Consider the following 25428-nt stretch of genomic DNA (forward strand, 5'->3'; position numbering starts at 1 on the left):
TCAAGCCTCAGCTGTTGAACTCACTGGCTGGCGACCTCGGACAAGCACTCAGACCCTCCAAAAATGCTTCTACGTGTGTAAAATGGAAACAGCGCCTACCTATGTCATAGGCTCATGAGAAGGAAATGAGTTATTACATACGCAACTCTTAAAACAGTGACAGCACATAGTAAGTGCTCAATAAACGTTATCCATCATCTTCATTTGCCCCACAACAGCCCCACAACAACACAAGGGGCTGTTGTGGACATGGAATGAGGTTTGGTGGCATCATGTCACAACTGCATGATGTGAAATCAATGATGTACCAGAGAAATCGTTCTGGTCTTACAGGCCATTCTGCTCACCTTCCCATTCACAGGGTGAATGGCCCCAGATGGACATGGTGAATCTACTATCCTCGATCGGGGAGAGACCCTCCCCTTCTGTGATTCTCATCTGCCAGGCTCTGGACACAAGCCAGCTCCTCCACCTGAGGCAGCTCTGCAGAAACAGCCCCCTGGCCAAGCGCCCCAGAAAGATCCAGCTGTGCTGATCCCCCGAGAGGCCAGGGAGCAGAGGCAGGACAGAGTCCAGCTCGGTCCACACACGGTTCCCTCGTCTGTGCCAGTGTCAGCACCAGGGCCCCGGGCATGATGCTCTCCCACTGGGATGGGCAGAAACACCAAGCGAAGAGTCTGGCCCGGGACATGGTGGCGCGCTGACCACCAGCTTTCTCAGGCCCCAACTGTGTCTCAGATCTAAGATTCGTCAGAACACTGGCCCCCGTCTGTACAAGGGGGATAATAACAAGTACGCGCCTCGTGTGTCCTCACTGCCATGAGGATTAAATAATACATGTAAAGAGCTTAGAACGGCACCAGGCACATAGTAAGTGCTCAATAAATGTCAGAGTTACCATCATCACCAGCACCATCGTCATCATTAATTTCAAACCTTCCTCTAAGGTAGCTCAGTGTCATCATTCATTAATTTGGTTCATTAGTCCTCCTTAGAAGAGAGAAGAAGGGCAGGGCCCACGCTGCTGCCCACGCCAAGCCCGGAACCAGGCACTGCACCTCCAGACGATAGCTCAGAGAGGCTAAGTGAGCTGCCTAAGGTGACCAGCTCGGAAGGGTTACAACTGGGAACGAAAAGCAAGTTCAGAGGCTTCCCCAGCCCGTTGCTTTTCTGCTACACCTGCTCCTCCTATTTCCTCTTTGTTTAAAAATCATCCTTTTGGGGCTTCCCTGGTGGCGCAGTGGTTGAGAGTCCACCTGCCGATGCAGGGGACACGGGTTCGTGCCCCGGTCCGGGAAGATCCCACATGCCGCGGAGCAGCTAGGCCCGTGAGCCATGGCCGCTGAGCCTGTGTGTCCGGAGCCTGTGCTCCGCAACGGGAGAGGCCACAACAGTGAGAGGCCCGCGTACCACAAAAAAAAAAAAAAAAAAAAAAATCATCCTTTTATTTTCGAGTGGAAACACAGCACACATCAGTGATTCTCTTACACTTCACTCTTAAGAGGTTTGTTATTTCATGCCCCAAAGCCCTTTCCTTTGCTACCATTTTCAGATCTCTGTTCGTTCCGTCGGCAGCCTACCCCGGCCAAGAGTTGAACACGGCTCCATCCGAGTCCTGAGACTCGGGACCTGTGGGGTGTGAGGGGCTGGAACCCGGCTGGCAGCAGTGAGGCACCACTGCCCCAGTCACCTCACAGCGAGGGAGAGATTCTCACCTCCCACGGCAGGGAGGTGAGAGGTCGAGAAGCCCCAGTTTGCCAAGAAGGACTTTTGGAAGGAAAGGGAAATGAAGTTTGTTGTAAGAAGGAAACGCTCACTCTAACTCCTTAAGGATTAGAGAGGCCTGGGTGGCCACCCAAACTCTGAAGTCCTCTGTTAACGGAGAGAGATGGTGACGGAGAGGACGGCCACTTACCGTACCGAACGTGACAGCAAACGGGTGTGCCCGCTGCCTGCGAGTCACCCACACTTGGAAAGGAGGCCAGCCTGGGGCCTAAATGGACACCCAGCCACCTGACAGTCACTGGGGTTGTCAGAGCTGACCTCCAGATGGGCAAAGTAAGCCTCCACCCAACTCTGTGGGGCTAGAATCCCAGCCACCCCAAAGCCTCCTTTCTGACGGGGATGTGAGCGTGACCCTAATACTCAGCTCAAAGAAAATGCGGCTTCTCCATCATTTCAGGGGAGCGGAGAGACAAATTCCATCTTAAATGTCCAAGATGAAGCGAGTGCTGTGTCAGTACCATATGTATCCTGTCTGGGGTTCAGCCTCATCCAGTTCTGAGCTGGGATTTCCTCTGCTGACTCGCAGAATGCAGATAAAATCTGCAGCACTCATTTGTTTAGCAAGTGTGGAATTTTGAGGGGCCGAGGGAAGCAAACTGCCTCCCTGTTCTCAATCCGTGGGGTTCAGTTCCCTTCCTTTCTGAGCTCGAAGCCCACGACAAACACACCCATCCCACTCCCAGGTGTAGCAGTTCAAATCAACCCCGCTGGCCAGGTCGACGCCCCAGTGTGTCACCTGAAGAGGGATTTAATTCAGGTCTCAATTATCCCTCCTTTTTCCCTGTGAAAAATCTGTGGATCAGAACAGACCCCCTTAAACAAACTTTGATACGTCAATACAACGGAACTTTACGTGGCAATAAAAGGAATAAAATATTGATTCGTGCAAAAAACAAACAAAAGAACAGACCCCCACCTACCTCCTTCTACTGAAATGAAGGACAGTAATGTGGGAAAGGGAAGGTCACCTTTGTTATTCAAAGTCTCACTTCTATATTTAAGAAAAATTACTTTGGGTAAATGTTTAGACATTAAAGTCAGTGAGACCTGGGTTCATTTCTCCAAACATTTCCCAAAACAGGTAACAAATCCCTGTCCAGGATCACCAACAAGGTGCCCAGAGGGACCAGGTAAGGACTTGAATGAGCAAACTGGGCCTGGTTAGAACTGGGGGGAATCTGGGATTACAGCCCTGGTGTAAAGGGAGGGCAGCCCCCAGCTCCTGACCACTATTACCATGCAGGATGTGGGCCCAGTGTTGCCAGATCTTCTGATTATTAACATCAGCCAGAAGTCCCACTTTTTATGAGAAATCTCCTAATCTGTAAACGCTGGTAACTAATGTCAACTGTTGTTTGAAGCCCTGAGCTGCTAAAACCATCTGTGGACAGACTCAGGCCTCGAGCTCTTACACAGTGTGCTGTCAGCTCTGCATGCTTACCAGGCTGTTCCTGGAGCCTGGAACATTCTTCCTTCACATCTCTCAACACCCCAATCAAATGTCACCTCCTCCCAGAAGCTGCCCCAGATTCTCTGAGGCAGAGTGATCTGCTGAACCTAGACCTTCACCATCCCCCCCCTCTATCACATCCCTCATAGATGTTACCCTTATCTCAGTTAAACAAACAAACGAACAAACAAACAAAAACTAACATTTATGGGACTCATTTTACCAGGCACTCTGCTTAATGCTTTACAGTCGTCATCTCTTTTTCAAGTACCATCATCATCCTACTTTATAGCCACAGAGAGGTTAAGTAACTTGCCCAATGTCACACAGCCAAGCCAGTAAGTGGCAGAGTCAGGATTCTAACCCAGGCCATCTGACTCCATTACCGCCTCCTATTAACCTCTTTGTTCAACTGCCTCCCTCGTGACTTCAATTATTCCCATGTCTGGTTCTCCCTATCCCAGTAGACTGAGCGCTCCCCGGAGGCAGGGACTGATAGATTTCTCTCTCCATCCTGGGTGCACAGCTGACACATGGTAAATATTTGCTGACTGAAGAAGGGTTGCTGCCCAACCTGACCTCCTAGATACCCCTGAAAGGCTCTGGGGGCGGGTGTTAGGGTGCCATCCAGGTGCACTGCATCCAGGTGGACCTTGTTCTCAGCAGCTCAGCCGGGGGGTGGCAGATGGGCGCAAGAGGTGACGCAAAGCTTCCCATTGGAAAACGTCACTCCCATCCTGGCCCTGACAGGGGACGCAGGTCTGACCACAAGGCAGGGGACGCAGGTCTGACCACAAGGCAGGACTCGCACCCACGTCCCCAGCGGGTCACAGCCTCCCAAAGTCCGCCTGCCACCTGGAGATGCACTTTCCAAGGTTGTGCCTCGGCCCAAGAAGAGGGCAGCAACGGGCCCCCCTAACCTCATCCCCAACCAGGGATTCAAAGTCAAGGAGCCAATTCTTCTGCTCCCCTGTCAAGAAACGTAACACATCCACCAAAAAATAAACACACGAGAAAAGAATGCGTGGGAGCAGGGCACATGGGCGTAGAAGAAAGAACAAGAGTACATGGGGTCTCTAGATACACACTTGCAGCTGCTCTGGGGACACCGTCTGAACTTGGGGTGAGCCTGTTCCTATGCAACCAGCCCTTGGTAGAGATGCCCGGCTGAGCACGAAACCACCTTTAACCCCTGCACAGGAGCCCACGTTCGGACGCCCCCCTCCCCCCGCCATTGGGCATCCACTCCGAGCCCAGTTCTTGCAGCTCCTTCCACCCACTTGGCCCTCCTCCCCGTTGCTCCAGGGGCAGGACGGGCTGTGGAGGGTATATCGGAACAGGAAGAAGATGGGGTGAGATCTGGGAGGCGGCCTGTGTGGACAGGGCACTTGGGACACAATAAACAAGCCTGTTGCCTTGTTCAGAGCAGGACCCCAGGACCCCCGATCCCAGCGCAGCCCTAAAAGCATGAGTTCAAAGTTAAAGTTAGACACACGCAAAGCTGCAGCCCCCAGGGGAACTCGGAGCTCAACAACAATCCTCTCTTTGACTGAAAACCACAAGGAAACACCCACGGCATACTTCTTGATTAAAAAAGGAAAGTGAAAAATAAGGGTTTTTTTTTCTTCTTCTTAATCATTATAAAACTAACTTGTGCCCATTCCATCAAGTCACGACTGCTGTTTGCCGCAGGCAAGGCCGAGTCACGTTGGGCGAAGAGACGAGGGGCCGCGGAAGCCTGGGCATGTCCCAGCGCCCTGAATTGGTCCTTCTTAATTGTTGTACTTCCTTCCTTCATTTCCTTTAGCACAGGAAAGCCACCGAGGGGCCGCCCGTGTCAGCACACCCGTCACCCCAGCTCCCTGGGCACTGTTCATCCAAGGGGCCAAGGCAAACCGGGGCTCACTAACACCTGCAAGGAACAGCGGTGACACTCAGCCAACGTTCATGCGCGGATCAAGTGCCTCTAAGCGACAGGCACTGTGCTTGGGACTGGGATGGAGCAGTAACGGAGGGCTGATGGGGGTATAAGTGGGAGGGAGGGATGGAAGGAGGGGAGGAAGGAAGAATATATCGGGCTATGAAAGAAAACACCGTAAGTAACATGGGAGGGGATGGCAGAGGAAGGGGTAGCTATTTTGATAGAAGAATCAGGGAACGCTTCCTCACAGTGACAAAGAGAGACTTGAGTGAAGCAGAGAAGAGCGCTGTGTGGATATCTGGGAATGTGAATAGCAAGTGCAAAGGCCCTGAGGCAGGAGCCTGCGTGGAGAGTTTGAAGAACAGTGAGAGGCCAGTAGCGTGAAAGTGGAGTGAGTGAGGACGAGCAGGGAGGCAGGCAGGGACCAGATGACGCAGGGCCTCGCAGTCCATGCTAAGGAGTCTGTGTGTACCGGGTGAGAGGGGAGACACAGGAGGAATCAGAACAAGGGAGTGCTGTGGACCCATTCACATCTCAAACAGATCCTCTGGCTGCTGTGTGGGGAGCAGACTGGGCAAGGGGCACAAGTGGAGCTAGGGAAACCAGTTAGGAAGCTATATCTGTCTCCTCAGACAAGGGAAGATGACAGCTCAGCTCCAGGAAGCAGAGGGAAGATGGTAAGATATGGTTTAGCCAGGGGCCACCAAAGTATCAGCATCACCCTCCCTGGCACAGATACACAGACCTGTAACAGAGGCCAACAGGTAAACAGGATGCACATAAAAGTTCACAAAGCAAAGAGAAGTGCGTGAGAAGGAGAAAAAGATCAGAAATCTGAAATGGTTCCACTTACTGCCTGCATAAGCCTTACCCTGGGCAAGCCACACATCTCTTGGGGGCTCCGTTTTCTCATTATAACAGGACCCAATTCACAGGGTAACCATGGGTAATGCAAGCTGGTACTTAATGTCTGGCATGTTGTACACGCTTGATAAAAAATACATTCCTAACCTCTGCTTTTAACAGTCTGAGTGGGGGCTCAGCCAATTCAGTCACTGTGTAATCTTTACAATTCACATCATCTCTCTGAGCCTCCATCTGATAAATGCAAACCAGTGATGACGGTACCTACCTCAAGTCCTCAGCGTGAGACTGAATGAGACACTGGCTTAGCAAAAAGTCTGGCCCTCAGTAAAACAGTAACTGAAGCCCTCAATAAAATGGTAACCGAAGCGCTCAGTAAGATGGCATGAATCTGACACACCAGTCATTCAGCTAGATGATTTCTAAGTCTCCTAGCGCAATCATCCCCAAACTCTAAACAAGCCAGCTTCAAGTCCATGAATGAGTCAACCCTGGAGGTAGGAAATAATGCCAGTGAAGGCAGGCCAAGGTGAAGAGAAGCTGGAACTCCCACCTCAAAGTGAACAGAACTAAACGCAGGCACTTCTACTCAGGTGATACCTATTGATCTGAGTCACAGAATCATGTAAGTTTAGTGGTGGGAGGAGCTCACGGAGCACCCTTGTTTTGGAGCTGAGGCTCCTACAACTCAGAGAGAAGAAGTGTGTGGGCTGAGGTTGCACAGCCAGGCCAAGGCAGAGGTGGAAGCTGACAAGGCTCCCCACGCTGTCCCAGACAGTCTGGTTGGTTAGAGGGTAGGAAGGAGAAAACAACAAAAACCCCATCTGCAAGAAAGAAAATAATTGAGTAGGGATGTCTTTTAGACTAGCAGAAATGCCTTTCTTGCCATCAAGAGTTAAATTCAAATGGCCTAAAGGGCCAGGTAATGTAAATGAACTGAGCAACAAGTGTAAAGACAGACGAATGTCCCTAACCTGAAGACATTCACACTCAGATTTTTTCTCTTTTTAAGAATTATACTATCAGGGCCACTGCTAAGATGCCTGGCATTTTTGTACAAATTAGGAGAAGACACCTCTTCCTCCACACCCTTAGAAGGCATGTGTCAGAACACTGTCTTGATAAATATACAAATGTGAATGGTGCCCTCATGAGATGCAGTGCTTTTGTGCAGTGCACTGTCTGTGCAACTGTACCCAATGACACACAGAAGACTTCCCTGGGCTGCGAGTTGAGGACCTCTGTCTACATTCCGTGGTCATATAAAAGGCACTGAAATGCCACAGCAAAGGTCATGTGAGAAAAAAAAAACATCTTCACTGTCAATACCTAACTCCTAATCAGAACCCACTCTGAACCGATGTCCAAAATGGACACCAGGAAAGCTCCCGCCTCAGTGCCTTTGCATTAGCTATTCCCTCTCCTATGGCACTTTCCCTCAAGACAGTGACACAGCTTACTCTCTCACTGCACTCAAAATTCTGGTTAAATGTCATCTCTTCAGAAAGTTCTTCCCTAAATAGCATCCTCACCACCTCACAATCATCTTCCATCCTCCCATCCTGCCTTATTTTTCTTCTTATGGCTCTTCACCAACACTAGGTTTTACTGGTTTGTTGTATATCTCCCTCCACCGGAACACCATCTCCGTGAGAACATGGGATTTTGTCTGTTCTGTTCACTATTCTATCTCCATCTCCAGTCAGAAAACGTTTCCCATAATGGACAAGACAGTAAACATTTTAGGCTTTGCAGGCCACATAGTGTCTGTCGCAAGGACTCAACTCTGCCAACGTAGCACAAAGGCAGCCACCGACAATATGTAAATAAATGGCGTGGCTTTGTTCCAATAAAACTTTATTTAGAAAGGCAGGTGGCGGGCCGGACTTGGATGGCATAGTTTGTTGACCTCTGTCCTAGAATAATGTGCTCCAGACTCCAATATGCACACAAATCACCAAGGCATCTTGTAAAAGGCAGATTCTGACTTGGCAGACTGTGAAGCCTGGGATTCTGCATTTTGAACAAGCCCCCAGGGGAGGTCTGTGCTGCTAGCCCGTGGACCAAACTGAGTGGGGAGCACCCAGCACAGGGCCTGGCATGTGGTGGAAGCACAATCAGTATTTGTTGAATAAATAAGAGATAAGCAGAAAACCACTCAATCCTACTCCACACTCTTCTTGCTACTTTGTAACCATGGCATCCTGCCCTTGCTGATACCATCCATTGCTTTTATCTTCAATGCATCATTTTCTGATGGAGAGAGAAAGGATACAGGCATAGGCGGGGGATACAGCCAGTGGATGCTGATGGATTATTTTACATCATTACGCCCGGAGTCAGGTAAAGCCAAGGCTTAACAAACATTTACTTGAGGCACGTTCCAAAAATTGTATTCATTAGATCAGTATTTACAGTTTTATAATAAACGTCAAATTAGGAAGATGGGATTCCTTTAACAGAAACCTAAGTTTCAAGGGGAGAGGTCAATTTGGTTAAATAAATGATGCTAAGAAGGTCAACTCAGCCTCACTTCCTATTTGGAAAATCACAACGTGATGCATTTTTAAGGTCCACAGTAATAACTGCTTTGACCGTTTACAGGGAATTTTAAATGTGCGGGGCATTCTGCCCATGATGATGGCGACGACAACAATGCATCCAACCACAAGGACAGACACAAACCCTCTCTTGAAGGACACTCAAGAAACTGGTGACACTGGGGCCTCAGGGAGAGGAGGTGGCCGCTGGGGTATGAGGAGGGAGGCCGGTCTTGCCCTGTGCATCTCTTGCATCTTTCGAATTCTGCATCATGTGAATGCACTTCCTTCCCCAAAGGTAAACTATGAAAGAAACCAGAGCAGCCTGCACTTAGCACTGTCTTTTACACACATGCTCGTCTCCTAGATCCTAAAAGAGAAGTAACTTTCTGTACAATTTGCCGTGGGGGACCTTGAGGCCCCAGGAGGTCAGATGATCCTTGTTCAAGGTCACACCACTAGTGTGATAAGAACAACTCAGGCTGAAGGACAAGGATGGCCAGGTAGGTCCCATGACCAGCTCAGCACAGGTGGGATCATGGTTTGCATTTGGGAGCCAAACCCTCTGGAGATGCTGAGGTCTCAGAGCCCAAGTGCAGGCTACACTGGCCTCCCTGGGCTCTTAGGCTCCAGGCCTCATACCAGGACATGCTCGCGAGTGTCCTCAGAGGCCCACAGTCCATGCCCCCCACCAGGTCGCACAGCCCCGCAGGCCAGCTATTGTTCTGCACCTGGGAGGGGCCTGCTGGCTGCTGTGGCCAAACCCTGGGAGAGAAGGAAGGCAGGTGGAGGAGAGGGGAGCAGGGAGACAGCAATGGATGACATGAGCCTGAGCACCCTGACAAGGGAAGAATTTGCTTTGATGCTCAAATAGACTACATTTATTTCCTGAATTTTTCAAAATACCTAAGCAACAACAGAAGCCCCTAGGCACAACCTGGAAAATTATCTTAGGATCATCAAAGATTTCTACTTCTTCTTTGTGGCCGAACTAGTTAAGTGTGCAGGCTTTGGAGCTAGATGCTCCAGGTCAATTCATGGCTCACCCACTTCCTGTGTGACCTTAGGTAAGTTACTAAACTTCTCTGTGCCTCCAAGTACTGCCTGGAAATCAAGATAGTATTATATCCATTTATACATGGAAGGCACATAATGCAATTCCCAACCTTACTTGGAGCTTGGTAAATGCTACTTTCCCCCTAATGTCATGAAAATAACCTGATACAGACTCAACTAAGGAAGGAGGGGCAGGAGCTGGGTACTACGAGCTTAAGTGTGCAAGCATGAGGAAAAGACTGAAAGGAAAACGCTGAAGCAATGACACTAGTTCTCTCCAGGTGACAAAGGGTGCTGTTTGGTTTCTTACATTTTTCTGTATTTTTTAAACAATGAATACATACTAAGACAAGAAAAATAACCAAATAAAATTTACATATATATGTGTGTATCTTATGCACAGATACACATATATAGTGTCTATATATATGCATGTGTATATTTACACATATATGTATCTGTTAATATATATATATAATCTATATATGCAAGTCTGTGTGTGTGTGTGTGTATATATATATATATATATATATATATATATATATATATATATATACACACACACACACATATACTTCCACACAAACTTTTTCAAACCTGTGTCAGAATGTTCAGAATCAGCCACCCCTAGGCAGTGGGCCTGAGGACCATATACAGCAGGGGAAACAGTTTGGCCAAGGAGGCCGACAGCTGTGCTTTTAAATTCAGCTCCACCACGTGTGGGCTACATGACCCTGAGCGAGTCCTCTGACCTCATCCAGGGCACGTGTCAGTAAATTACGGGCACTCATATCATCCTATCATCGTTATCTAGCTCATGTCCATCCCAGCTCCGGGATGACAACATGAAATCCAAACTTCCACGGGAGAACAAAGGCTCCCTTTTTTTATCCTAACAGGATGGTGCGGAGGAAAATAAACAATAACAGGAAAGAGTGACAACGCACGTACATGGGGTGCTTGGTGCAAGCCAGGCCCCGTTCTAAGCACTTTCCCGTCTTAAGTCTTTTATCTTTACAAAGACCCTAGGAATTGCCCCCTCTGCTGAGTGGTGCGACCTTAAGCCTCAGTTTCCTCATCTGTAAGTGGGGTTAATAATAGCACCATGACCTCCTGCAACTGGCACACAGGGGAAGCTTGGTCAGGGCCACTAGTGACCACGTGCTTCCCGGGGAAGGCACTGGACACCTCTGAGCCTCATTCACAGAGCAGGGGCAGCAAGCCTGCCTGAGCCAGTCCATGTGACGTGCTTGTCACATAGGAAGTGCTCGATAAACAGATGCAATTATGGGCAGAGTCAGCCCACAGTTTTCCAGGAAGCTCAGAACAAGCAGCTTTTACCTCCACGCTCTCTCCCAGGATCCAGAGAATGGCTCTGCTGCTCTCACAGAGGGAACAGGGCCCGTGTGAGAAGCCATCACCTCCCCTCTCTCCCGGGCCATGTTGGAGCTAGCAGGTACTGACAATCCACCTCTAGCAGATGCCTCCTTTCTCAACAGGACCAGAGACAGTCTTTGTTTCTCCCGGGGTCCCTCAGTGAAGAAAGTGAAGGCCATGATGGGACCCGGATGCCCAGCGCTGGGTCCAGGGCTCAAATCACACCACCAGCCGGGTGCTGCCCAGAGATGCTACAGAGGAGCCTTTCACGAGCCGTGTCCCATCTCACCCTCATGTGACGCCCCAACTGGAGCCCTCTGCGCTGGGGCTTGAGGCAGGGCCGGCTGGGAGCAGGGGATGGATGAATGAATAGGTGCATGGCAAGATCAGAAGCCAGAAGCTAAAAGCCGAAGTCAAGGCTCCAGTGCTTGCTGGCTGCCTGACTTCAGGTAAGTGACATTAGCTTCCCCCCGGCCTCTTTATCCATCTGTACAAGGGGAATAATAGCACCAACTCACTGAGCGGTTGCAAGGATGAAACAGTATCACGTACGTAACAAACGATGTGTAAATAAACAACCCTCAATGTGTAAATAAAGTACCCTAAGTTAGTCTCAGATGTGGTTAACTCAACCAGAAAAAACCTGAACGGGCACCAGGATCTAATCTTGGGCTATCGGAGCTTAAAATACCCCAGATCCATGTCAATCTTTCCCTCTCAACCAAAGAACATCAGAAGATTAAAAGACCACTTTGTGGGACTTCTCTGGTGGTCCAGTGGTTAAGACTTCGCCTTCCAATGCAGGGGGTGTGGGTTCGATCCCTGGTTGGAGAGCTAAGATCCCACATGCCATGGGGCCAAAAGAACCAAAACGTAAAACAGAAGCAATATTGTAACAAATTCAATAAAGACTTTAAAAATGGTCCATATCAACAACAACAAAAAATCTTTTAAAAAAAAGCCTACTTTGTACCCAAGATCACACGGGGCACTTTTGCTTAGAACCCTAACAACTCTTAACAAAACAAAACAAAAAATCTGAAAGGTGTAGGTCTTTACTCTTCTAAGTGAAGACACTGCAGGCCAGCCAGTTACCCAGCCAAAGCTAATGAATGCGAGGACGGCCTTGCTCCGAACAACCTGCTCTTTCTGCTACCAAAAGGCAGCACAGATCGATGGCTCAGTGTGGGCTCTGGCTTTAAACCTCCTATGTCCGAATCAAAGCCACCGCTCGCCGGCTGGGCGACATCAGCCAAGTTGCTTAACCTCTCTGTGTCCCAATGTCCTTGTCTGTAAAATGAGAGTAATTCTACCACCTGCACTCCATAGCATCGCTGCAAAGATTAAGTAGGTCACTCTAAGGAAAGCACATGGTAGATGCTGGGTAAGTGTGCCTGTGTCATTGTTACAGCACAGTGCCTGGCCCGTAAGAGGAATCCAAAAATTTGTTTATAGAACAGATGAAGTTTCCTCTCTATGTTCCCACTGGTTGCCAGACACACTGAAGGCTCAGACTTAATCTCTCTTTTTGGAACCATTATTCCTTCAAGATTCTGGAAATTTTCTGTTTTCTGCTTACGCTGGGGGTGGCGGGGGGCAATGTTTGGCACTCATTCATGATAATTTATATTCTCATGTGAGCTGAAAGCACCTCTTGCTTCCCTCGGTGTGTTTCTGACACGCAGATGTGTTAGCACAAGGCACCATCCAATCCTGCACTTCCTCATCCCTCCACACCTGTACCTGTGCAGGCTCCGCCCCCCGACACCCTCTCTTCTGCACCTGGCTCACCCCTGGAGGCCAGCACCCGTCTCCACGCTTTTACAAGGCCTCCATGGCCACTCCAGCCTCAGCCAAGGTCACACGCCAGGGCTACATCTGGCCCACAGATGCACTTGGTTTGGACCGTACTCTTTTTTTTTTTTTTTTTTGGTATGCGAGCCTCTCACTGTTGTGGCCTCTCCCGTTGCAGAGCACAGGCTCTGGACACACAGGCTCAGCGGCCACGGCTCACGGGCCCAGCCGCTCCACAGCATGTGGGATCTTCCCGGACCGGGGCACAAACCCGTGTCCCCTGCATCGGCAGGCGGACTCTCAACCACTGCGCCACCAGGGAAGCCCTGGACTGTACTCTTTTAAAAGATGTTTTAATTAATGGCCAGTGTGATCATCAAGAGACTGGTATAGACAAAGAGAGCGTAGTGAGGCTGGGTCCTCCTGAAGTCAGCCTCAGCATCCCCTCCCCACCCCATCCTCACCTTTAAAGGAAAAGGCTGGGTCAAGCCAGCCCTAGATGTCTTCCCTCTGAAAACAGGAGAGTCTCAGGGTGACGGGCAGGGCTGCTCAACCCTGGGCACTCCGGCCTCCCCCAAGACTACAACCACCCACGTGCCTCCCGCCCATAACTGACCTCTCAAAGAATCCAGTTTGCTTGACTTTCAGAATATACCCAGAGTCCCACCATTTCTCATGCCCTCCACTCCCCAGTCCTGGTCCAGCCACAGTCCTGTCTCGCCTGGACCACCGCAGCAGCTCCTAGCGCATCTCCGTGCTGCTTCCCCCAGCCCCCCGGCGGCCTGTCCTCATCTGCAAGGCAGCTGGAGGGATCCTGCTGAAACCTAGGTCAGACCCGCTCTTCCTGGCTCCCACCTTCCTGCGAGTCCAAGGCCCAAGCGCGCCCATCCTCTTTCCTCTGGGCCTGCAGCCCCTCCTCCTCTGCCCTGACTGAGCCTGCCCTTCCCACACAGGCCCCCTCTCTGCTCCCAGACCACACCCAGGGTGGCCCTGGCTGTCCAGGCCGCCGTGAGCACTCATCCCCAGAAACCCGGACCTTTTAGTCCTTCAGCTCCTCCTTGGCCCCAATGCTACCTTCTCAGGAAGGCCTAACTGACCACACCCAATTCCCCTCGCCCTGGCAGCTCTTCCCATAGTACTTATCACCTTCCAACGTACTACTGAACTTTCCTATTTATTAGATTTATTGTTTATCTCACTGCAGCCAGAACATCAGCGCCACAGGGGCAGGAATTTGTCTGCTTTGTTCACGGCTGCATTCCACACCTGGAAGAGTGCCCAGCACCTAGAAGGCGCTGGGTGAATAATTCGAACAAACGAATGAATGAGCAAAACGCACCCCCGATGACCTCAGAACACGTGCTCCCCCTCCGAAGCTTGAGGATCACTGTTTCACTCTTCTCCTTTCCTTCTGCAGAAGGTCTCATCGAACCTCTGTAGTTCTAAGCAAACGCAGCAGCCGTGATCAAGACAAATTAGCATCTGCAAGACCTGCTTCCTGTTTCACGGAGCCAGCCTCACCGAGCACAAAATTTTATTAGTCAATGGAAGCCAACACGCCCAGCCAATGCCAGAGAAGCGCGGCTCCCGGTCACGACTCCAGTTTCGCCTGGTCAGGAGGAAACCCCATCTGGCTTCTTTCTCCCCTGTCTTAGATATAATTTAAAGTGAGTCGCAGAGAGTACAAACGCCAAAATCCAACAGGATGAAAATCACTGTCCCGTAATCTGTTTTACGAGATGAAAGCTCGGAGACTTTACTAGCCTCCTCCAGGATGGGAAGGCGGTAACCTGGACAGGTGCGCCCCGGCCCCCCACTCTCCTCTCTGCAAAGCTCATTACTGTCCCCCAGGATGAAATCGAGATCAGGTTTCTGCATCTGCAAGGAATTTCTCCTAAAGGAACTGCCCATGTTTTCTCCATATGTCTGAACATCTGTTTGAAAGAATCAGGAGTATTGTCTTTGGAGGTGTGTGCTGTGGTTAAACAATCTCAGATTTTGACTACTTTATAACAAAAAGGATGGCTTTCCAATCCTTCTGTCAGTTGAAAACACGTCCCAGGGAGTGGTAAGAATAACGTTTATTGAAAGCCCCGGCACAAAGATGGATGAGGAAAATAATGAAGTGTCCTCTACCGGGAATTTCTACGCAGGATTATGGTTAAAGGGTCTGGAAGCAGCCAGGGAAAGGATTAAATGACAGTGGCATTATACAGGCAACTCTCAGCTGGAGTATTATGAGATCCCATAAGCTGAAGAGCTACGGAAACGCTTAAAGCCCAACCTTGCGAAGCTGCCTTTGAATGGCAGTTCTGTCCACCAAAGGACCACTGCTTCCTGTCCTGAAAGAGGACGAGGAAATGATGGCAGGGTTCCACCAAAAGGCACGTGGCTCTTTCAAGGTGAATCAAGTGGTTCCCTTTCTCTGATCCCTACCGGTCAAAGTCACGTCAAAGAACTAAGATTCCCAGGCTCCTCAGAAAAAACCATAAGCTTGCTCTAGTTCCACGGGATTTAGAGCTTTATAGGAGAAATGTCCAGGGTCTGGCTGCGAACCGAGCTCCTTCCCTAACTGAACAATTCTTAGAAATCGTATAAACATAGCCTCTCTCCTACCTCCCTTTCTACTGATAACCCTTAACGTAGCACAGTCCTTATTAACCCCCAAAGGCTATGAACTTGAGGATATCTGCCTTGAGCTAAATCTAACTCAAACTTCGATTTAGTAGCCAAAATATAAAAATCAGAAATTTCACATCAAAATTCAGATTCCTAGCTCCCCTTAATAAAAACTGTGAAACCTGGCAACTTTGGTTCCCACATGGCATAACCAAGGGGCGCTGAGTACCAGCTGCCTCCTTCAGAGAAGGTACATACTGTGCTGTACCCTACTCCCCACCACTCCCTATTGCTCCCTGCTTGGCCAAGGCAGTCATTTCCTTCCGTCGTCTGGCTCCCACGAGCGCTCAGTTTGTAATCTTGTTTGTGCAATCACTTCTTTGGTTCTCTCCTTAGTCCACTGCTTCTAGAGAGATGCAGCTTGTTCTTGAGGGTATGGGAAATAAATCCTTACAAGTGGATATGCACTAAGCCCTGCAGTGATGGCCTGAGCATTAGAGAGTCTAGGACTCTGCTTCTGAGCTCCAGACTCATATACCCAACTGCCTACTTGCCGTCATTGCTTGGACGCCCCACAAGCCCTTCCTAATTCCCTCACCCCAAACTGAACTCGTAATCTTCCCCTAGGAAAATGACTGCCTCCCCAGGTCTTCCCACGTGGCATATGACAACACCCTCTACCCAGGCGCTCCTTCACACCCCCACACCTAAGCCAGCACCAAGTCCCGAAGCTCACACCTTGGAATCCATCCCCTCCTCTCCCAATGCCACCTTCCCGTCCTCACCGCCTTGACCTTCCAGCCGGCACTGCCACAGCCTATCAAATTCCCCTCCCTGCTTCCTCCCGTAGAGAAGCCCACTCCTTAGAGGGAAGCCCAAGTGGTCCCAAAAATATTAAATCGGAATCATCTTCCTCCTCTGCTCAAAACTCAGCACTCCCTTCCCCTTGACCTGAAATAAAACCCAAGTTCCTCATCTTGGCTTGTGAGTCCTGCCAACCATCACCCTCCAAGCTAAACTCAAGTGACACTGGCCCTCCTTCAGCTCCACAGACACACCAAGTTCTTCCCTGCCTCAGGACCTCCGTGTGTGCCGTGCCTTGTGCATGGAACGCTATCCCACCACCACCAAAAGAGACAGAGACAGACAGAGGAAGGGCAACATTCCTTTCTTTGCTGGCTCAATCATCTGCTCCAGGCCCCAGTTGGTAAGTCACCTCCTCAGAGGGATCCTCCCTCTAAAGCAGGTCAACCAAGTAGTACTTTCCTGACATGGTTTGTTTTGTCAAAGCACTTACCACCACCTCCCGCCCCAAGTTGTGAATCCAACAGATGAACTCCTAATCAGCTGTCACGTTCTACCTTGGAGTCCAGATGTCATCCCAGATGGCCCTCGTCTGGCCTCCCTGACATGCCCACATCTCAGCAACGGTCACACCAACCATCCTGGTCTACTTGGCATATCTGGTGCCCCTTGAACTACATCAGGGCAGGGACTGTGTCCATCTCACCCATCATTACGTTACTGGCGCCTAGCACAGCGCCTGGCACACAGCAAGCCCTTGACAAAATGTTCACCGAATGAATGAGTCATGAGATCTGAAAAGCATTTAAGGTTTGGAACAAACTTTCTTCCAAGATCAAGTGACATTCAAGAGAGAGGAAAGCAAAAAGAAAGAAAAACAGCTGAACACGGCATATGCTTAAGATATGAAATTTTACATGTAAAGAAAGAGAATGAAATGGTCATGTACTCATTTTATTTTCATATAAAGAGGAGCATAAAACCACTAGGCATGCAAAAAAAAAAGTGAAGTTTTATAGTGTGGCAAATAAAAAAGAGAAAGGTGAGGACGAATCATCGAGAGGGGGAAAAGTGAGCCATGGTACAGTACAGAAATAGAAACAGATGGAGAGATAAGGAGAGAGACAGAGATCAAGAAAGAAACCAGCAGAAGCATCTAGGCAAGGTACAAAACAGGGCTTCGCTGCTCTTCTGGGAATGAAAGGGCAACCCTCCAGATTTCGAAAGGGGTTTTCGCACCTACTTAAAGGTTAAGAGCCCTTGTCTTCTTAAAGTCCCCTCTTCTCTTCATTTTTCAAAGAAGTTTTTAAAAAACTGACTTCCTATGTTAAAAATCAGGGGTTAGCACATCTCGTTTTGAAGAGAACCCAATCTATTCAAATGATTTTTTTTTAAAGACTTCACTTTGTGTCTTTTGAGGATATGGCTACAGATTTTTAAGTCATACGTTGAGTTTTCAAAGTTACGAACAAGAAGAGGGGCGGATCCTGGGGAGCTGTCGGAAGAACGGGCATGAACATCAAGCACAGTGTAGTGGGCATCCTCGGAACTGCACGTCCAGCCCATTCCCTTCTCTGGAACTTTCCACGGCTCCAGCCCCTGATGAATGGGTGAGCAGAGCCTTGCACTGCACATGCTCTGACCTCTCTGGCCAAGCTAACTGGACCAGAGGGTGGCACCCTTCCCCCCACCCCCAGGGCCATTTAGAATCTCCCTGAGGGTCAGGACTTGGGCTCCAACGAGCTGGTGAGGGGCTAGAACAGGGACAGCATAGAAAATTGATAGGCAGGAGGGCCTGGTGGGCATCTCTCCACCAGGACTTCCCTGCCTGGTGAGAAAGAGGCGGCAGGGAAAGCTGGTCTGCAGAGTGATGTGGAAGACGAGGAAGGCTGTGTAACAGGCAAAGCCAGACACCTGAAGCCAAATCCTGAGTCCACCACTCAAGAGCTATGATCTTGAACAAGTTCCTTGACATCTCCTTGACCTACTGTAACTGCTTCTTAGGGCTTTTTTGAGGATTAAATAAGTTATAACACAGACGGCACTTGGAACAGGGTCTGACGTGTGCTAAATGCTCACTAAGTGTTAACTATCATTAGCACTGTCTTGCTGAATCGTAAGTTCACGACGGTGAGGGTCTCTGGCCGGTTCGTTCATACCACATCCCAGAATCTAGAACCATGCCTGGTACATAGCAGTGCTCAACAAACGTTTGTTGAATAATCAGAGAACAAAGATACCACATAGCCCCGAAAGGACAGACACCATGGACAGAGCCTCCTAAAGCTTCTCCTTGTTTCTTACCTGCTTTTCCCATCTCAGGGTAAAAGCCAAACTCTCCCCCATGGCTACTCAGGCCTTGCCCGCTCGGGCCCCCTCCTCTCTCCCCCTGGCCCTTCACAGTCTGGTTCCACTGGCTTCCTCAAGGTCCGCTGCCCCAGTTTGCTTCCTTCTGCCTCTAAGCATTTGCACATACTGTTCCCTCTATGCATCATCCTCCATCCAAGTCTCTTCTTCAAGGAAATCTTCCCAGGGAAATCCTCCGCCCTCTACGCTGCCCCCTCCATTTTACACGCCTGGAGCCTCATGCACGTTTCCTTCCTGCCACTTGCCACAATTTGTAATTTTATCAGGTGCATGATTATTTAGTCGATAACTTTATACCCCCGAGATCATGAGCTCCACAGAGAAGCTAACCACCGCTTCTCTTTTAGTCTTCACTGTATCTCAGCATCAAGCACAGTACATGGCAAAAGGTAGGTGGTCAACAAACACTTGCAGAACGAATCCACTTGTTGAATGGATTGACTGAGCAAAGAAATAAACCTTGGACTCATGACCATGAGTCCAGGTTCTTCTTGAGCTGAATCTCCTGACCTGATGATATGTTACCCCAGTAGCCTCCCCATATAATCCCCTTTTTCTAATCTGCTTTGAATGAGTTTCTCTCTCTGTTACAACCAAAGGCTTTGACTCCAGCACACACTAACACCACCTCCAGGCCAAGAGGTTCCCATCCTAGAGCAGATAAGCCTTGATTGATAATGATATGAAGACTTTCTTTTCCAAAAATCAGTGTTCAAGCATGAGTAAATAGTACCAGACCAGCCCTACCACCATAAACAACTATCAAATAGGACAAAAGTTGATAAGTCAATTGCTTTCAGGCACTAGACAGCAGGCAGCATAAGACTGTGGTCTACGAGAGAAAGGAAACATAGGAGGTGAGCCCACGTTCACTGCCGCTCTCTGCCTGGGGACAGTTTCCCTCCCACATGCAGGGAGTGGAGTTCAAGCAGAACACAGTGGGCCTGCTCAGTTGGGGAGACAGAGTTCAGAGTCCCAGGCTGGAGAAGCAGCTAGGATCTGTGGGTAAAGCATCAGAGAGGAGGAAGGTGCTAGGGGAGCTCCCCAAGTCCTTGGCCAAGGGCTGGGCTGTGTAAGCACAGGGAAAGAATGTGCAGAGTTTATCAGAGAGAGGCAGCTATGGGGTAAAAAGGGAAACAGAGAGACTAGAGGTTGAGCAGGCCTGGAGTACTGGAATTCCAGCCCACCAGAGAGGAGTGACCTCCCCACGAAGCATCCAAAAAGACTAGGCCTTAAGAGTAAGGTCATGCCTTAGAGTAAGGGCTACTTTAGACCTGCCCTAACATGGTCTAAAACCTAGCCTCAACTATATCCACAAAAGAAGGAATTTGATGGCTAACCCCATGAACCTGAAGGGCATGGGGAACACCTTGGGCTTTCCACAGGTCTACCTTAACAAAGGGTAAAAATCAAGCCTATAAAAGGTCAATGTGATCAGCCAGTAACTGAACTACCTTTAGAGGAAGATAACAAAATCAAGAGTCTCTACAATGTCCAGTACACATCATCATCACAATGTCAGTATACAGTCAACAATTACTAGACATGCAAAGAAATAGTAAAATGTGACTTGCGATAAATGAAAAGAAGCAACGAATGGAAACAAAATCCCCAAAAGGCTGTGATGTTAGATTTAGAAAAAGCAACTGCCAGGATTTATAAGTTCCTAATATTATCATTAAAGTCCTTAACCAGGTATATACACTCAAAGCTACCTGTGAAGATTTTAGGGTTAGGGGTTTGTATGTTTGTTTTTTGTCTGAATTGTACTTATGTCATGTCGTTTCAGGGGATGCTCAAGAATCTGCATTTTTAACAACTACTCTAAAGGGTTTTGATGCACCATCAGATTCTTATCAAAGAATACTTTTACTTTAAGGCAAATTTAAAGGAGTTAAATTAATTTAAATGTATTAAAGGGCTGGTTAATTGAGTTGGTTGGTGGCCACCAGTCAGCAGTTCCTGGTTAACCAGACTATACAATCAAGAATATTTCAACTCAATATTTTGGAGGAAAAAAACAGTTCTCTACTTATTTTGAAAAAAAAAAAATCTGAGGTTAAATCAAAAGCCACAGACATAAAAGATAATGATTGGGCTTCCCTGGTGGCACAGTGGTTGAGAGTCTGCCTGCCGATGCAGGAGACACGGGTTCGTGCCCTGGTCCGGGAAGATCCCACATGCCGCGGAGCGGCTGGGCCCGTGAGCCATGGCTGCTGAGCCTGCATGTCCGGAGCCTGGGCTCCGCAACAGGAGAGGCCTCAACAGTGAGAGGCCCGCATACCGCAAAAAAAAAAAAAGATAATGATTAAGGAAAAACCAGGAGGAAATGCTCAGAGTATAATGTAAAGTGAAAAAAAATCAAAGTACAAACTACTATAACATCAAGTATACAAATGTACAGTGATAGACATTGCCATGTTTATGAATAGAAAAAAAGGCAACAGGAAATGTATCAAAATGCTAATAATAGTTATTTTAGGTATTTGACTCTGTGTAGTTTTAACTTTTCCCCACTTTTCAATATATTGATTTTCCTCAATGGACTCTCATCTGAAATTTAAACACAAAATGATGGCTTCAGAAACCTTCAATGCAAAAACCTCTGCAAAACTCTAGTGGTCTCTCAATCAGAAAGAGAAGAAAGAAGAAGCTTGAGCATGAATATCATTTCTATCCTTATCCAGCTCAGTAAGACTTTTGTCTATGGCTTCTGAGTAGCTGGATTAGCTTCTGATACTCAGTCTCAAATATCCCATCCCTCAGAGGAAAAGGAGGCTAAGACACATACCTCAACCTAAAAAGCACCAAGCAGTAGCTCAGCAGAAGTAAATCACCCAGTGATAAATGAGGACGCAAAAGGAAGAGAACTCAAGGCCATACCTGAACCACAGGGTGGCCGCCGGTCGGAGCTTTGACAGCCCCTCGGCTGCCTTCTGTCTCGTAGTGAGCTCGGTGATGTGGCTTGGGCTGCACCTCGATCCTCAGCTCATAGGAGCCTGACTGGTGGGAGAGTGGCCACTCAAGTGGTGGGAGGGATGCAGTCACTGGGATGCTGAAGGAGGAAACAGAATCAGTCATGTGTACAATAAATCATATCCCGTCAACCTGTACAATAAACATAAATGGTCCCTTTTCCGAAAATCATGTCCAATGGGCATATGATAATGTTGGCTGTTGGGAGGCACACATTTCTCAGACATGATAGGTAGGGCTCTTCACAAGGTAGAGATCTTTTTCATTCTCTTTCTTTGTTTTCTCTTCCATCTTGATGAAGGGAGAATGACTGACATCTCAGTTTATGAAGCTAAGTTCATGATATGATTGTTCTAGCACGTTCTGAACCACTGTAACTTCTTTTCCTCTGGAAATTTTGAAGAATATCACCTCTCACCTCTAAAGAACATCCCTTATCCAGGATGTTTTTCTTTTCCAAAGGAGTAAGTGTGGGAGAAGGAACACTGAAATAGAAATCAGGGGCCCCACTGTGTCACTAACTTGCCATGTGACATTAGGTATGCAACTTCATCTTTCTTATCCTTAGTATCCTGTAACCACAAATGGACCAGATGACATCTGAGAGTTTTTCTAGCTTGTATTTCTGTCTGATGTCTCAATTAAAAGTAAATTTAGGGAGAGGCCATTCCCAGTCACAATCATTACTTCTTGGGTCAAGTGTAGAACATCTAACCACAGAGAGGTGTCTGGTTTTGGTATGGATGAGCCAAACCACTCAGACTTCCTACAATTAAATGAGGAGTAAAGGTCAAGAGCATGACTGGAGTTACACACCCAAGTTCCACCTCTAACTACCTGTGTGACTTAGAGCAAATGCCTCTATCTCCCTAGGCCTTAGTCTCCTTCAACTGTGAAATGGGGATACTGAGATCATATAAAGAGCTTAAGCACAATAACTGCTCAATAAATATTAGCTATAATTATTTTTTCATGTAATATAGTATATATTTCAAATAAATAGTTACTTCCTGTAGACAATCTGACTACAGTATAATGGTATTGGATATGTATGCTTTGGCATCTGAATTTGTAAAATCTTTGAGGGCATGACATTAAGTTTCATTTTATTATACAGTCTCAACCCTACCCAGCACACACATCAGGTACTTGATATGAGGTTAGTATTAGGTCATTGAAGAGGTGAATGAAGTCTTGACAATCTATCTAGACCATTCACTCAGAGCCCAAAAGAACCTAGAGACATTTTCCCAAAATCACAGAGCAAGACACAGCCAAGGCTCCAACTTAAGTCTCTTGACTCCCAGTCCAGTGCCCCTTCCACATCTCTACACTGTCTCTTATCTTATTAATTTCTTTAAAATAGGCCCAAGAAAATACCTCATTGATGGAATGAGTCTAGAGCAATGCCTGACATTTGCTAGGTCGTCAGTGAATATTCAGTGAGTGGGCGGACAAATGAATGGAAGGGTAAATGGATGAATGAACAAGCAGTTTTATTTCAAAGAACACCCGTATGTTCAAAGTAGCTTTGAAGTTGCAAATGCATGGATTTGTGTCACTACGTCCTGATTTTTCACATGCCGGAGAAAACATTAATCTAATCAGGACAGTCTTTCCTGCTAAGCCCAAAACTGCTAGAAGCTAACATTATCAACTGGACTTAATTAAACATTTGCAGTGAGGCCAATTCTATCCCTTCTCTCTTACAGCAATTCCAAGGGGAGAGTGGAGCGGGGCAGCAGCCCCACAAACTCCATCAGTGCCAGAGCTGAACTTGAACATACAATCCAACTTACGATTCCACCCTCACTATGCAAGGAAATCTCCAGCCCTTCTTTATAACCACATTGCCTCCTGAAGCCCCTTTAACTCTGAAGTCTCAGGTGTCTAAAGTGCCTTTATTTCTACCTCAGTTACAGTTCCAAGATGCCTTCAAGCTTCTGTCTACATCCAAGGTGCCATATGTGTTCAATACTCTTATTTTCATGTATGCAAGTTAATATTTTCTAAAGTTAGCAAAATAAGGCTCATGAAAAAAATCACTCCACCCCTGTATGAATCAAAACATTTAGTGAGTAGAAGATTCAATGGAATATCCCTAAGTATCAACTTCTAATCTTGTTTGGTTCTGGAATAGGTATTTGACAACCGAAATATAATCTTAAGACTCAGACCACTGGAGACAGTCTGACATCCTGCATTTGAATTCCAGCCCCCTGCTGAGTTATCCACACTCCCTGAGATAACTATCATGGTGAAACTCCTCTGAATGTCCTATCTTCTCAATCGAATAGAAAATTCTTGCAAATATCTCACTGGCTGGCACAGATTGGCACTTGCTACGGACTAAAGGACTCTAACTCAACAGAACCTCTCAGATCAAGCCACATAATGGAGAGGGAAGGATTTTATATACAGTAAAGTCTCAGATAAATGCCTCACAATCGTATTTTATATTAATGATCCTCCTCACTCCCAAATAAGTCATGTTTTGGAGACTGATCAAGGAGTTGACCAGAAATAACAAGGAGTCAGGAATCTCGAATTCTGATTTCCAGCTTGGTCATGAACTAGCTGGGTGCTGATGGGCATATCACTTCACCTCTCTGAGCCCCAGTTACTCAACCTGCACCGGGCGTTGATCTCGATCAGCATTCCTAAGGTGCCTCCAGGAAACTTTAGTCTCAGAACTCCGTGATCAGATGGCCTTTGAAATCACCGCACATTCTGTTCACAGCGGGGAGCGGCCCCTACACAAAGGTATCTATTAAACTCAATTAAACCCAGAAACTCCTTTCCTTAAGGGACTGACTGACCTATGATGGCACTAGTGTTCTCAGAACCTGCTTTGGAGGAAACATCAGACCAGAAGCTCCATTCAGTCCATTTCGGTCGGGGTTGGGGGCAGGTGGGCGTGGGGAAGCCAGGCCCAGTGGACAGGACCCTAGGCTACTCTCAACCCCACATCAATCAAAACGGCTCTACATTACCTATTTTGGCATTCAACGTTTTATTTGAAAAGAAGAGGCTTCCGTTTGCTACAAGCAAATAACACTTTGAAAACCATTGGGATACGGGAATAGCATAAAGCTTAGATTCTTCACCTAATAAAACAGATAAAATAATCTCTGCTCCTAATCTGTGTACCTCATTTTCCTTATTATCAAAATGAAGATAAATATATAACCAGACCAGGTTTATGTGAGAATAACATGAAATAACCCAGAGAGAGTACTTAGAAGTGTGCCTGGCACACAGCTAGCATCCTGAAATGTTGGTGATTATTATTGCCGCTATCATCACTCTAACAGCTATTGGGGACTCAATCTCCTAGCACACGGCGCATCAGTGAGGAAGCAACAACGTGCTTCCTCTATAAGGTTAAGATTCCCCAATAACAATAACAGCTGTCTCTCTCATGAGCTCTTACCTATGTAGGTTCTATGCTAAGAGTCTGATGTATATTATCTCACCTAATCCTTAAAAAAACAAACAAACCAACAAACAAAACATGCGGTAGGTACTATTATCATCCTCATCTCACAGGAAATGAACCAAGGCCCAGAAAGGTGCTCAGTGAGAATGAAGGTCCTGATTGACTAGCAATGTCTGCCCTGGGCACGGCATCAAAAAGGTGCTCAATGAGAAAGAGGGCCCTGCATGATTAGTGATGTCTGTTATGGGTACAGCAGGATGGCAGCAGCAGACATGCCCATGATCACACAGCCAGTGAGTGGCAGAGCCAGGACTCAGATCCATCCCTGGAGACCCCAAGCCTACATGCTGCTATTCATGCATCTCTTCAGCTTGCCAAGATTTTAAGCTCCTTGAGGATTATGGCTCCCACATTTTTTGAAGACCTCCATATCACT

General features: G+C 47.7%; 1 protein-coding gene across 1 annotated transcript in view; it reads right to left on the reverse strand.

Moving 5' to 3' along the window:
* NFATC2 (nuclear factor of activated T cells 2) overlaps positions 1–25428 on the reverse strand; it is a 107272-nt gene that overhangs the window by 62994 nt on the left and 18850 nt on the right. Inside the window, exon 3 of the mRNA XM_065893311.1 lies at positions 21461–21632. Within this exon, the coding sequence (XP_065749383.1) occupies positions 21461–21632 (172 nt within the window). The remainder of the gene's footprint in view (positions 1–21460; positions 21633–25428) is intronic.

This window comes from Phocoena phocoena, chromosome 15 (assembly GCF_963924675.1).
Source record: "Phocoena phocoena chromosome 15, mPhoPho1.1, whole genome shotgun sequence".
Lineage (NCBI taxonomy): Eukaryota > Metazoa > Chordata > Mammalia > Artiodactyla > Phocoenidae > Phocoena > Phocoena phocoena.